Consider the following 13,804-nt stretch of genomic DNA (forward strand, 5'->3'; position numbering starts at 1 on the left):
TCACTTCGTATTGTCATTTGATCTTATTGTTATTATCGTCTAATCCATGTAATGAAATTTTGTGGTTATAAGGTATACGTCACAATGTCATTTGTTCTTGTTATCTTCCAATCCTTGTAATGCAATTATTCAATGTCCATTTTAGTAATTATATACATGTATAGTGATAAATTTCTTTTAATACCAAACGCTTAAATTCTGATTTTGAGACATGCAACAATTTTGAAACAAAAGTTTGGCAAACAATTATCTGATTCTTCTGTAGCTAATTTTTTCTTTATTGCATCTACAATTGACCCTTTTAAAGGCGCAGTAATGTCAAACCAAGCCTAAATACACAATTATAGAAGTAGATGGTTACAATAAATGAGAAAATTATTTAGAAACTAGCGAGGGCATCAAACAATGCAAATCTTTAACAGACAAGCATATGATGATGGATGATATCGTCACGAGTACTTGTCCATGTGTAATTATATATCATCCTACATCAATATTGCTTGACTTGAGCAAATAGAGTGCCTTAATATTTAGATTCCATTTTTGGGCTCCATTAAAATGAGATTTTAGGGAAAAATGTATTTGGAATAGTGATTTTTGAATAATGTGTAGTTAAAAAATAAGGAAAAATTTTAGGTATATGTGCAACATTATTTTTTGAGAGAATGTATGGTTGAAAACAAATTTTGAAAAAACTCATTTTTGAAAATAGGATCTTAAATTCAAATGCAGTCAAATCCTAAGAATCTCCAACTCCATGTAAAAGTGCCTTTTCTTCCCTTTCGAAATCAAGCACCTTTGTGCAAGTTTGGCTACTCCATGGTTCTTCTCTCTTACACTGCTCTAAAACTTGAGTGTCAAGAATTATTTCAAGATTTTCTTCTTCCACGCAAAAAAAAATCTTGTTGCTAAACTTCTTTCACTTTGTCTTAGCATAAGATATTGGCATTTACCTAGTCAAGAGATCAACAATAAAAACTCCAAAACTGTAGACTTCAATCTAGCTTGTTACTTCACAGTCCATGCACAATGGTAAGTGTATTTTATGCACCAACTTGAACTTCTAAACTTGATTATTTATTGCTAAATTAAGCATATATCTACCTAATTTGTTGTTAAACATGTTAATTGTAGATAACACTTCAACATGATGCAAATAGCGTGAACAAAGTTTTTGGAGCTTTTTGAGGTTGATTTGGAGCAAATTAAAGATTAATTGGGGTGTACATGATCAATTAGAAGAATTAATAGACGTTCGGAAGAAATTCATAAGTTCTAGGAGTAAATTCAATATTTGGAGAGTTTGAGGACTAAATTACAAACTCCCAAAACTTACATCAGAGCGATTTTAGACTATTTGTGGGGGATTCAATTGTAAAGATTCAAAGATGAAGGACTAAGAATCAATTAATTAGGGACTTAACCTGAAACAAAAGGAAGAGTAAGGATCGAATTGTAAATAAGGGAAAATTTGTGACTTTTGATTGCAAGAGTTTACAGTTTCAGCAAGCAAAATTCTTATATTGAGCGATGCATGATTATATATGGGCAGTTCAAATTTTCTCTTGTTCGACTCAACTCTACTTTGAAAGCAATTAGAGCACAACTTTTGAACTTATCTTGGGGCCTATAAATACATATTTTTATCTCCAATTATAAGATAGAGCTTTGGAGGATTTGAAAGACAAATACCATCCAAGCCAAAATAGGCTCTTCAGATACAAAACACATAAAATCTTTCAAAGAAGAAGCCTGCATAGGAAGCTTTCGATCGTCAAATCCATATTCATTCAAGCTTTAAAGAATCATTTGTTACGAAACACATATCCATATAAATTCATACATATATTTCTTAGGTTGAAGAAAAATCAAAGGAGGTTGATCAATGAGTCAACAGAGAGATTAAAGACTTTCAAGATTTCTTTATCTTCTTTTCAAACTTTATTTCCGGGTGATTTTTCTAACTATTCAAATGTGTTTTTGTAATTTATATGCTGATTAACTAATTGTGTAGATACTAGAATAACGTTGAATCCTACATTTTAAAGTTTTGATATTAAATCTCGAATTTTAACATTGAATGTTTATTTGATTTTGAATGATTGTTAGGAGATTAATAACTTTCAATTAATTGATCACTTGTTGATTTGTCTTGTGATTTTTATTGATATTCAAGAGAAGGAATAGGAATTTAGAACGTAGCAATAATCATTGTAAAGCCCAATAAGGAAATAGAGACGTGTCGTTATACTTTGTATGATCATTTTTAATGTTATTGTGTTTTAAAGCATCTTAAAATATTCACATCCTTTATAGAGATGTGGGGGAGTCACATGTAAGAATATGTTTAGTTTTACTCGAAAGAGATTAATTAAATAAGTTAGGAACATTGATTTTCGTATCCAAATGGGTGTTATCAATTATGGAATTGATATTAAAATTGCTGAATGTAGGAAGATTTGAAGTCCTAGTTTTTGTCAATTACTTGAGTTTAATCCAACAGATAATTTATAAAAACTTCAGCCCAGGCTCTCGGTCGGAAAACATCCTAAATTCCCACTATAGATTTTAGGTTGTTGGTATAAGACTCTTCCAAAAAATTTCTATTTGACTAATGTTAGGTTTAATTAAATTAGATAAAATATTTTGTACTCGTGAGATCGATACTTGTACTCATGTCCACTTTATTACTTGGTGACGATATTGTACATTTGCGAAATTTTAGCAAACATGACATGATGACATTTATCAAACTTAAAACCTAAGAAACATTTTTTTGACTTGGTAATTCTCGACTTCCCAAATTTCCATTCAATGTGGGGTAAGTAGGTCCTCAAAATAGTTTGCCACAATTCAAAACCAACAAATTCTTGTATTGAAAATGACTTTATGGTAGTTAAACACGATATTGAATAATATTGGTTCAATCCCCAATTCTTCCAACAATTTCGCTTCAATCCGAATCCAAAGCTGGCAAATATTTAGCATTAAATAACACTTTTTGAGTTCAATATGGAACACACTCAGCCTTCATTTGACAAATTTATCAATGGATTATTATGCATGGATAATTATAAATAAAAATTGAAAATATATAGTTGAAATTAATATCTTAGTTTAACTCAATTTATAAATTATTTATAAATTTGTATTCAAACTTGGGCTAAGTCAAGTAAACACCATTTTTGAAGTGCAATGTATGGTCATAGCAATTGATTGCCCTAGACTTCGTGAATCAGTGGTCATGCCGAAATTTCCAATCCTAATACACAATTTCTAAACTGAAACCCCATTAAATTTCCAATCCTAGTACACATTTTCTAAAATGTGAAACCGTAAATTGCACCCGTTTTAGTGCTCCAAATAATAATAATAATAATAATAATAATAATAATAATAATAATAATAATAATAATAATAATAATAATAATAATAATAATGTACAAGTCAGTGGTATTTTCATTTCATATGAAGATCCTATGTCAAATATTCATTGTAATCAAATGCAAAGCGTTACAAATACTTTGGGTAAAACTCACCTTAATATTTTCGTAAAATCACGAGATATATTTCAAAAATGATGAGACTCAAAAGTCAAAAGTAGTCAACAATCCATCCCTCTTTAGATAGATGACATTTCAATTTTTTTGAACAACCTTTTGGTGTTAGTTTTTTATTTAAAAAAATAATAATAATGCTTCCATATTGCCTAGTTGGCAAAGAAGATATTCTAAGGAGGGGTGTCCCTTTGATGCCACTCTATCATACGCTTTAAGCAAGTTTGATCTGAAAGCAGGTTCAAATTATTAATTGGACAAGTAATAGTTCTTATTGTGAAAATGTTTAAATTAAGTAAACCACCATTTTTGTGGAGGATTTCTTCTCGAATATAGTCAATTTTATATATATAAGTTTTTCATGCCTCTATTTGTTTAATATTTTAAACGAGACATTTTATCATAACAGACAAATATTAAACAAATCTCGGTTTGTTGAAAATTTATAAATTTTTTAATAACTTGAGTTTTAGCAAGATATAATAATATACTACGAAGTTGAAAAAGATTTAAAATATCTGATGCTGCAAAAGTCTGTGCCTATAATGATGTTACAAAAATCTTGAGCAGATGGAGTTTATTAAAGCATTTAGAATGCCACCCAAATTTAGGTGGCTATATGTTATTTAAGTGTTTAAATACACAATTACAAAAGCATATAGTAGCAATAAATGAGGAAATTGTTTAGAAACCCATTTAAGGCATCAAACTGTGTGAATCTCTAAGGGATAGGCATCAGATGATGGGATGATATTGTCATAGTTACTTGTCCATGTGTAGTTATCATCTGCCATCAATCTTGTTTTTGATTTGCACAACTGTATGTCTTGATATTTAGTTTCGGATATAGTTGAATGCGTTTGTGACATTCTAACAATCTCCAACTCCATGGCTATTTCTTTCATGGTTGGCCTTTTCTTCCCATTCAAATTTAAGCACCTTTGTGCAAGCTTAGCCACTGCAAAAAGCTCTTCTCTCTTACTCTGCTCTAAGACTTGGGCGTCAACAATTGTTTCGAGATTTTCTGCGTCCATACATAACAAAAATCTTGTTGCTAAACTTTTTTCCTCTTGCGTCGCCAAAGATGTTGGCCTTTGCCCAGTCAAGAGCTCGACAAGAACAACTCCATAACTATAAACATCACTCTTTTCGGTAAATTGATTTGACTGGAAATACTCTGGATCTACGTATCCAAATGTTCCTTTTACTTGGGTAGTTACATGAGTATGATCCATTGCAATTAACCTTGAAGTTCCAAAGTCTGAAACTTTGGCTACATATTTTTCATCAAGCAATATATTAGTTGACTTAATGTCTCTGTGATAGATAGGAAAAGAAGTTGCAGAATGAAGATAAGCAAGTGCTTCTGCCACTTCTATAGCAATTTTCAAGCGCATGTTCCATGACAATGGGAAATCAGAACTCTTGTCATGGATATGATCGAAAAGGGTTCCATTGCAGATGAATTCATAAACTAATAAAGGAACCTCTGTTTCTAGGCAACAACCTAGTAGTTTAACTACGTTCCTATGAATTACTTGTGAAAGCATGACAACCTCGTTAATGAATTGCTCCACTTGATTTGTATTTACTAACTTGGATTTTTTTATTGCTATGATTTTTCCGTCATGTAACATTCCTTTATAGACTGTTCCTTGGCCACCTTGACCAAGTATTCGACTTTCATTGAAGTTATCGGTAGCTTTCTCCAGCTCCTTAATAGTGAAAAGTTGTGTTTTTTCAAGTATACATTCATCTGTTGATGTTTGTTGTTGTAGCAAGATACCACCATTTTGTTTGAAGAATTTTTCTTTGCGCTTCTTGATTTTTCTCTTCTGATGAAACTTGAACAAGCAGAAGCAAGTTGATAACAATAGAAGAAATCCCACTCCAGCGCCCAAGCCTATTCCTGGAAGTATCAAGGTATAATTATGTATAGTTTTCTAGAGTAGGAATATTGATCATTGTTTGTTTACTATTTTTTATTAAGATAACAGCAATACAATGTTAAGAATTCTAACACTAAAATTGTGAGTATAGATTATGATATCTTCGTCCAGAATTGTCGTTCTTCATATATTGTGTTGACTAACTTATTTTAAATGCTTAATATTTTATAACATTTATTATTTGATTAATAACAATTTGTTAAATTAATCTAGCTATTGATAATAAGAAAAAAGTTTTTAACAAGCAATTGTATAGTACTAATTATCTTATTATAAAAATGGGCATTTGATTTTATTTAATAATTAACTAGTAACATTTAGGAAAATATTAAGAAAAAATAAATTTTATGCCCAATTATTTAATATATAAAGATTAATTGAAAATTACCTATTGCCAATTTGCTATGGGACACCAGAATCGGAATACAGCCAATACCATCTCTTTTGCCATCACCATAATAACCATCAGGGCAGGAACAATTATAGGAACCTGGAGTATTGGTGCATGTCCCATATGAGACACATCGATTATTGATGCATTCGTCGATATCTGTCCACCCGACACATCAAAAATCGCAACAAATAATTAGAGTTTTGTATTGATCGATCTCGTTAGTAAAATTAGACAACTTTAAACAGAGCTAACCATGGCATCCTAGGTAAGGATTGCCCTCAAATCCTTCTTTGCACTTGCAGTGATATCCTCCAAAATTAAGACTGGTGTCGTAATTAATGCAATAACTATTCTTTCCACATGCATAATTAGTCGAATTTTGCTCTTCGATGCAATTGTAGTCCCCAATTCGCCAGTCCAACACCAACGGCATACCCGTAAACTCTTCATTACTACGCAGGAAAGTTGTTGAATTGTCGAGATGAGATAAACTAAAATTGAATTTATCATAATCACCTGTCACTCCAACGAAGGCAAAGCTGCACCGGAAATGTTTTCTCTCTCGACCCCAATAACTATGCATGTCTAACAATTCAACTCGGAGATACTCAACTCTGGATATGGAGGTCCGGCAGCAGCCCCTGCCTGGACATGACCCATTATGAACATAATATGGAGTACCGCCACAGTACGATGCACAAACACTACCGTCAAAGGTATTTGTTAGGTATGACAGTTGTGATGCCATTGCCATGTCATCGCAACCAATGGATGTGATCTGATTTGTGTCTGATAACGTATAAGGACTATCCAGAAATGTGATTGATATAGTAGAATTCTCTGTCTTGTTATTGAATCCCATACCGTAACAGGCCATTGCCAGTTGTGCCTCCGAGTTCTTGAGAAAGATTTGGGTTTCTGAGATATTAACAACCTCATAGTAATAACTTTCAGAGCGATCCGGGAGGTAGGGTTTTGGAGGGTCGAAAGAAGTATTGCAGTTGATATTAAAGTGTACGTTCCGAGAACATTTTGACCCGATACCAAACGGGTATGGAATTTCTAGGTTACCACATCTGCTTTGGCAGCCAGGTTTGGTGGTGGCGGCTCCGACCGCATTTGGCGGTAGTGCTACCACTAGTGAAAGAAAGCAGAAGATTTGGAGCAAAACCGAATGCATTTGCATGTTTTCCAGCGTAATCTATGCATACTAAACAACAGCCTCACAGTTGGGCTTTATAATGCATCCAGCGCTAGACTATTCGTGAACCTTTCTTTATAAAAATAATAAAAAATTGTAAAAATCCTTTTTTTTTTTTTTTAAATCTTTTTTGGCCTCGCATGCATTGACTCTTACCAGAAAGACTATACTTTTTTTTTCTTTTTCCACTTTTGTGTGTGATGGGAGACTGGGAATTTTGCTTCGGTGATCTTGCACCTGTTTGCCAAGGCAATTTGGCCTATTGCTTGAGTTCTTTGCACACCAATAAAAATATAAATAAAAAATGCTATTTTAATTTCAAATGATTCGAGAATAATATTTGTTATGATGTTAGGTATAACTCGACCTGAATCTACTTTTCTTCCACACATGGACTATGTGAATCTAGGCTAAAAATGGCACAATGCGATTCCACGACCTGAGTTTATTGCTTTTAAATTTTTAGTTTCTATAATTCCTTATATTCTTTTGAACCACATAAAATAAACATTTTACTCAAACGCCAAGTCTGTTAACTATGTATGATAACCAAGAGTAGTTTTCTTAAAAGAGATTTTGAGTAATCATTTATGCCACCAATGTGGCATTACTTGAATTCAACAATTTAATAAATAAAAAAATGGGTATATTGACAACCTAAAATTATCTAACCAAACTAACTGAGTGGTAGGAAATGTCATGAATACTCCATTAAAGGAGAAATACATTCATCCATCTTAATACTAATTCCACAATTTGGTAACATTTATTTGAACTTGACGATCAATATTTTTATCATGGTCAATAATCTCTCTCAAGTAGAATCAAATCTATCCTCACATATATTCCGATAATATCTCTATTCCAAATACGAACATGTAAAGATGCAATTTTTATGTACAAGAGCCTCCAAGCTTCCTTTCTTTTGAATCTTGGATGAAAGAATGTACTGATAGTCCAAGATTTAGGTCAAAAATAATGTGCCCCTAATTACCTTCCAAGAAGAGGTTGATTAAATAAATAAATAAAATCTTTTAGGTCGGAATACACTGTGCAATCGCAGTTTATAACTATATGTGATCACATCGGCTTAATAATTTGTTCTCTGGAATTCAGAAATTCCCACTTGCGATTGCACCTAACAAAGCTTGCAATATTCATGTTTTCTCTCCTTTTGTTTTGGTCCTTGAATCTTCTCTTTTGTTCAGTTGAGGTCGCTTCCTAATTTCACCCTGGATCTTTCATCATTAAAATTTTAAACTTTAATCTTTCAAATTCCTTAATTAGCCGTAATTGAACTCAAGTTCCAAGAGTTGGTAATTAAGTTCTTAAACGTTTCAAATATTATGTTTCACTCTCGAAACTTGTGAATCGCCTTCAATTACTCCATAATGTTTTCAATTGATCAATTGCAATCTGGTTGATCATCAATTGCACTAAATCAACTCCAATTTAGTTCTAGAATGCCATTTCACGCCAATTTCATCAAAATGCATTCAAGTAGAGAATTTACCTTCAATTAACAAATTTACACCTAAATTAGATATATATCCACTCAATGAGCCGTAAATAATCAAGAAAAAGCCCAAACACGTGTATAAAAATACACTTATCACATCTACAAACTTAAACTCTTGTTTGGACGAAGCAATACTATCTACTTAATACATAAGCAAACAAACATAAATATCAAAGCATTAGAAAACTTTGTCAGTTACTAACCTCTTTCAGATTTATTAAATTTTTTAAGAACCATTTTATTTAAAAAAAAAAAAAAAAAAGGTGGTATAAAAACTGAAGAGTCTTAAAGGGAAATAAAATCCCCAAAAAATGAAAAAATAAAAAGTAAAATTTTAAAGCTATTACATGGTCTCATGAGAGGATAAGAAAACTAAATTGGCAGTGCAAAATCAAGAAGAAATTGCAGGCAAAACAACAAAAACTGCATGACTATAAACAAATAAAAATGTATTTATGATAACTGATAAGACAACAATTTAATACGAAATTGGAGGTATGGATAATGAATTCCTATACACAATGAATTTTACTTAATTAATTAATTTTTTAGTCATATTACTTTTACCATATTAAATATCATAATCTAAAATTTTATAAAATAAAACTTTTACGAACCTATTCGTTCTTTTTTTGCATAAATTGCGACTTATTCCTTCAAAGAATTTTCCAATGCAAAAATAAAAAAAATGAAAATAAATAAATAAAAAATTAAAAAATGAATAAAAATGAATGCTTACAGTTTGTGGCTTTTATATGCATGTAAAAAAAAAAATGTCTACAATGATAATATTATCAAGTTAATTATCCTCCAAAATTAAGACTGGTGTCGTAATTAATGCAATAACTATTCTTTCCACATGCATAATTAGTCGAATTTTGCTCTTCGATGCAATTGTAGTCCCCAATTCGCCAGTCCAACACCAACGGCATACCCGTAAACTCTTCATTACTACGCAGGAAAGTTGTTGAATTGTCGAGATGAGATAAACTAAAATTGAATTTATCATAATCACCTGTCACTCCAACGAAGGCAAAGCTGCACCGGAAATGTTTTCTCTCTCGACCCCAATAACTATGCATGTCTAACAATTCAACTCGGAGATACTCAACTCTGGATATGGAGGTCCGGCAGCAGCCCCTGCCTGGACATGACCCATTATGAACATAATATGGAGTGCCGCCACAGTACGACGCACAAACACTACCGTCAAAGGTATTTGTTAGGTATGACAGTTGTGATGCCATTGCCATGTCATCGCAACCAATGGATGTGATCTGATTTGTGTCTGATAACGTATAAGGACTATCCAGAAATGTGATTGATATAGTAGAATTCTCTGTCTTGTTATTGAATCCCATACCGTAACAGGCCATTGCCAGTTGTGCCTCCGAGTTCTTGAGAAAGATTTGGGTTTCTGAGATATTAACAACCTCATAGTAATAACTTTCAGAGCGATCCGGGAGGTAGGGTTTTGGAGGGTCGAAAGAAGTATTGCAGTTGATATTAAAGTGTACGTTCCGAGAACATTTTGACCCGATACCAAACGGGTATGGAATTTCTAGGTTACCACATCTGCTTTGGCAGCCAGGTTTGGTGGTGGCGGCTCCGACCGCATTTGGCGGTAGTGCTACCACTAGTGAAAGAAAGCAGAAGATTTGGGGCAAAACCGAATGCATTTGCATGTTTTCCAGCGTAATCTATGCATACTAAACAACAGCCTCACAGTTGGGCTTTATAATGCATCCAGCGCTAGACTATTCGTGAACCTTTCTTTATAAAAATAATAAAAAATTGTAAAAATCCTTTTTTTTTTTTTTTAAATCTTTTTTGGCCTCGCATGCATTGACTCTTACCAGAAAGACTACACTTTTTTTTTCTTTTTCCACTTTTGTGTGTGATGGGAGACTGGGAATTTTGCTTCGGTGATCTTGCACCTGTTTGCCAAGGCAATTTGGCCTATTGCTTGAGTTCTTTGCACACCAATAAAAATATAAATAAAAAATGCTATTTTAATTTCAAATGATTCGAGAATAATATTTGTTATGATGTTAGGTATAACTCGACCTGAATCTACTTTTCTTCCACACATGGACTATGTGAATCTAGGCTAAAAATGGCACAATGCGATTCCACGACCTGAGTTTATTGCTTTTAAATTTTTAGTTTCTATAATTCCTTATATTCTTTTGAACCACATAAAATAAACATTTTACTCAAACGCCAAGTCTGTTAACTATGTATGATAACCAAGAGTAGTTTTCTTAAAAGAGATTTTGAGTAATCATTTATGCCACCAATGTGGCATTACTTGAATTCAACAATTTAATAAATAAAAAAATGGGTATATTGACAACCTAAAATTATCTAACCAAATTAACTGAGTGGTAGGAAATGTCATGAATACTCCATTAAAGGAGAAATACATTCATCCATCTTAATACTAATTCCACAATTTGGTAACATTTATTTGAACTTGACGATCAATATTTTTATCATGGTCAATAATCTCTCTCAAGTAGAATCAAATCTATCCTCACATATATTCCGATAATATCTCTATTCCAAATACGAACATGTAAAGATGCAATTTTTATGTACAAGAGCCTCCAAGCTTCCTTTCTTTTGAATCTTGGATGAAAGAATGTACTGATAGTCCAAGATTTAGGTCAAAAATAATGTGCCCCTAATTACCTTCCAAGAAGAGGTTGATTAAATAAATAAATAAAATCTTTTAGGTCGGAATACACTGTGCAATCGCAGTTTATAACTATATGTGATCACATCGGCTTAATAATTTGTTCTCTGGAATTCAGAAATTCCCACTTGCGATTGCACCTAACAAAGCTTGCAATATTCATGTTTTCTCTCCTTTTGTTTTGGTCCTTGAATCTTCTCTTTTGTTCAGTTGAGGTCGCTTCCTAATTTCACCCTGGATCTTTCATCATTAAAATTTTAAACTTTAATCTTTCAAATTCCTTAATTAGCCGTAATTGAACTCAAGTTCCAAGAGTTGGTAATTAAGTTCTTAAACGTTTCAAATATTATGTTTCACTCTCGAAACTTGTGAATCGCCTTCAATTACTCCATAATGTTTTCAATTGATCAATTGCAATCTGGTTGATCATCAATTGCACTAAATCAACTCCAATTTAGTTCTAGAATGCCATTTCACGCCAATTTCATCAAAATGCATTCAAGTAGAGAATTTACCTTCAATTAACAAATTTACACCTAAATTAGATATATATCCACTCAATTAGCCATAAATAATCAAGAAAAAGCCAAAACACGTGTATAAAAATACACATATCACATCTACAAGCTTAACCTCTTGTTTGGACGAAGCAATACTATCTACTTAATACATAAGCAAACAAACATAAATATCAATGCATTAGAAAACTTTGTCAGTTACTAACCTCTTTCAGATTTATTAAATTTTTTAAGAACCACTTTATTTAAAAAAAAAAACAACAAAGGTGGTATAAAAACTGAAGAGTCTTAAAGGGAAATAAAATCCCCAAAAAATGAAAAAATAAAAAGTAAAATTTTAAAGCTATTACATGGTCTCATGAGAGGATAAGAAAACTAAATTGGCAGTGCAAAATCAAGAAGAAATTGCAGGCAAAACAACAAAAACTGCATGACTATAAACAAATAAAAATGTATTTATGATAACTGATAAGACAACAATTTAATACGAAATTGGAGGTATGGATAATGAATTCCTATACACAATGAATTTTACTTAATTAATTAATTTTTTAGTCATATTACTTTTACCATATTAAATATCATAATCTAAAATTTTATAAAATAAAACTTTTACGAACCTATTCGTTCTTTTTTTGCATAAATTGCGACTTATTCCTTCAAAGAATTTTCCAATGCAAAAATTAAAAAAAAATGAAAATAAATAAATAATAAATTAAAAAATGAATAAAATGAATGCTTACAGTTTGTGGCTTTTATATGCATAAAAAAAAAAAAAGGTAAGTCTACAATGATAATATTATCAAGTTAATATAACCTGATAAATTATCTAAGAAGGACATTTGCTTAGTTTAGCAATTGTGATATGACGCACTGAGTAATTGGTATTTAAATTATGATGGGTTTCAAGAATTAAATAAAATCTTTTATATTTTTGTGCCATGTCATCATTCCATACATGCCAAGCAAAGGTACTTAATAACCCCTCGGGGCATAATTCAGTAGTGCAAAGGACATGAGTGAGGTTATCTCACGCCTTGCTGGCAGTTATAGTGTGGGAGCTCGATTTCTGAGACATGGAATTGGACTCTTTGTAGGCGCAGTGTACAGGCAGCTCCTGTTCCCTGGCCTGCTGAGGCACATCCCGCGATTTACCTCCCTCATAAAGCTCTAAAGGCGGGACCGTGAGAGCCCTCAAAGTTGAGGTTTAACCTTTAAGCAAAGGTACTTAATAGAAATTGTAGTCACAAGATGGAGGGGGAGAGAGTATGAAAAAGAAAAAAGGGTTTACTACTTACTACATGTGCATAGGTAGGGGAAGCAGAAGATGGGTTACTGTGGAAAAACTACTTTCCCTGTGCTGGGTATTATAAATATTTTCATACCAAAAAATGTACAAGATTTTACTACATTTCTACCATTGCTTTCTAAGGTCGATTCAAAGCTTTCTCGCTCCATATGGCTATTGATGAGTAATAGCCGTCCATAGTCCACAACCATGTTGACGTTTAGCAAAGGCAAAACCAAACCAAAGAAACTAGACTTGGAAACTTGTCAATCTTCCCTCCATTCTCATACTTGACAAATCTTGATTTTAAATTTTCCATTCAATTGGGGTTCGAGAAGGTCCTCAAATATTAAAAATTACTTATTTGGTATGGTAAACTAGACGATATTGTATAACATTGACCATATTGATCAGTTATTCTATTGACCATATTGATCAGTTATTCTATCAAAAGTATAAATATTTTATTTTCTTTATAAGTAAGGATCAAGACCAAACAATTTTTCCAAGTCTTCAACAGTCTTGGCCGAAATCCAAAGCAAACAAATATTTTGCATTAAATAAAAGTTATGAGTACAATATGGGTCACGCACCGTCTAACTTCTTTTATCTCTTGGTCAATCACATGCTATTGACTATTTCATCTCTAGTGGATTAAAAATATATAAGTCGGTGGTGTT

The 13,804-nt window shown here is 32.2% G+C and overlaps 1 protein-coding gene across 1 annotated transcript; it reads right to left on the reverse strand.

Annotated features, from left to right (window-relative positions):
• Window positions 1–4,261: 4,261 nt before the first annotated feature.
• LOC111371934 (wall-associated receptor kinase-like 8) lies at window positions 4,262–7,086 on the reverse strand. Its single transcript, XM_022994081.1, has 3 exons — window positions 6,153–7,086; window positions 5,895–6,056; window positions 4,262–5,466 (listed from the first exon to the last, which is right to left on the reverse strand). The coding sequence occupies exons 1-3, from the start codon at window positions 7,084–7,086 to the stop codon at window positions 4,262–4,264; spliced, it is 2,301 nt and encodes a 766-aa protein (XP_022849849.1).
• Window positions 7,087–13,804: the final 6,718 nt, after the last annotated feature.

This window comes from Olea europaea, chromosome 23, assembly GCF_002742605.1.
Source record: "Olea europaea var. sylvestris chromosome 23, O_europaea_v1, whole genome shotgun sequence".
Taxonomy (NCBI): Eukaryota; Viridiplantae; Streptophyta; class Magnoliopsida; order Lamiales; family Oleaceae; genus Olea; species Olea europaea.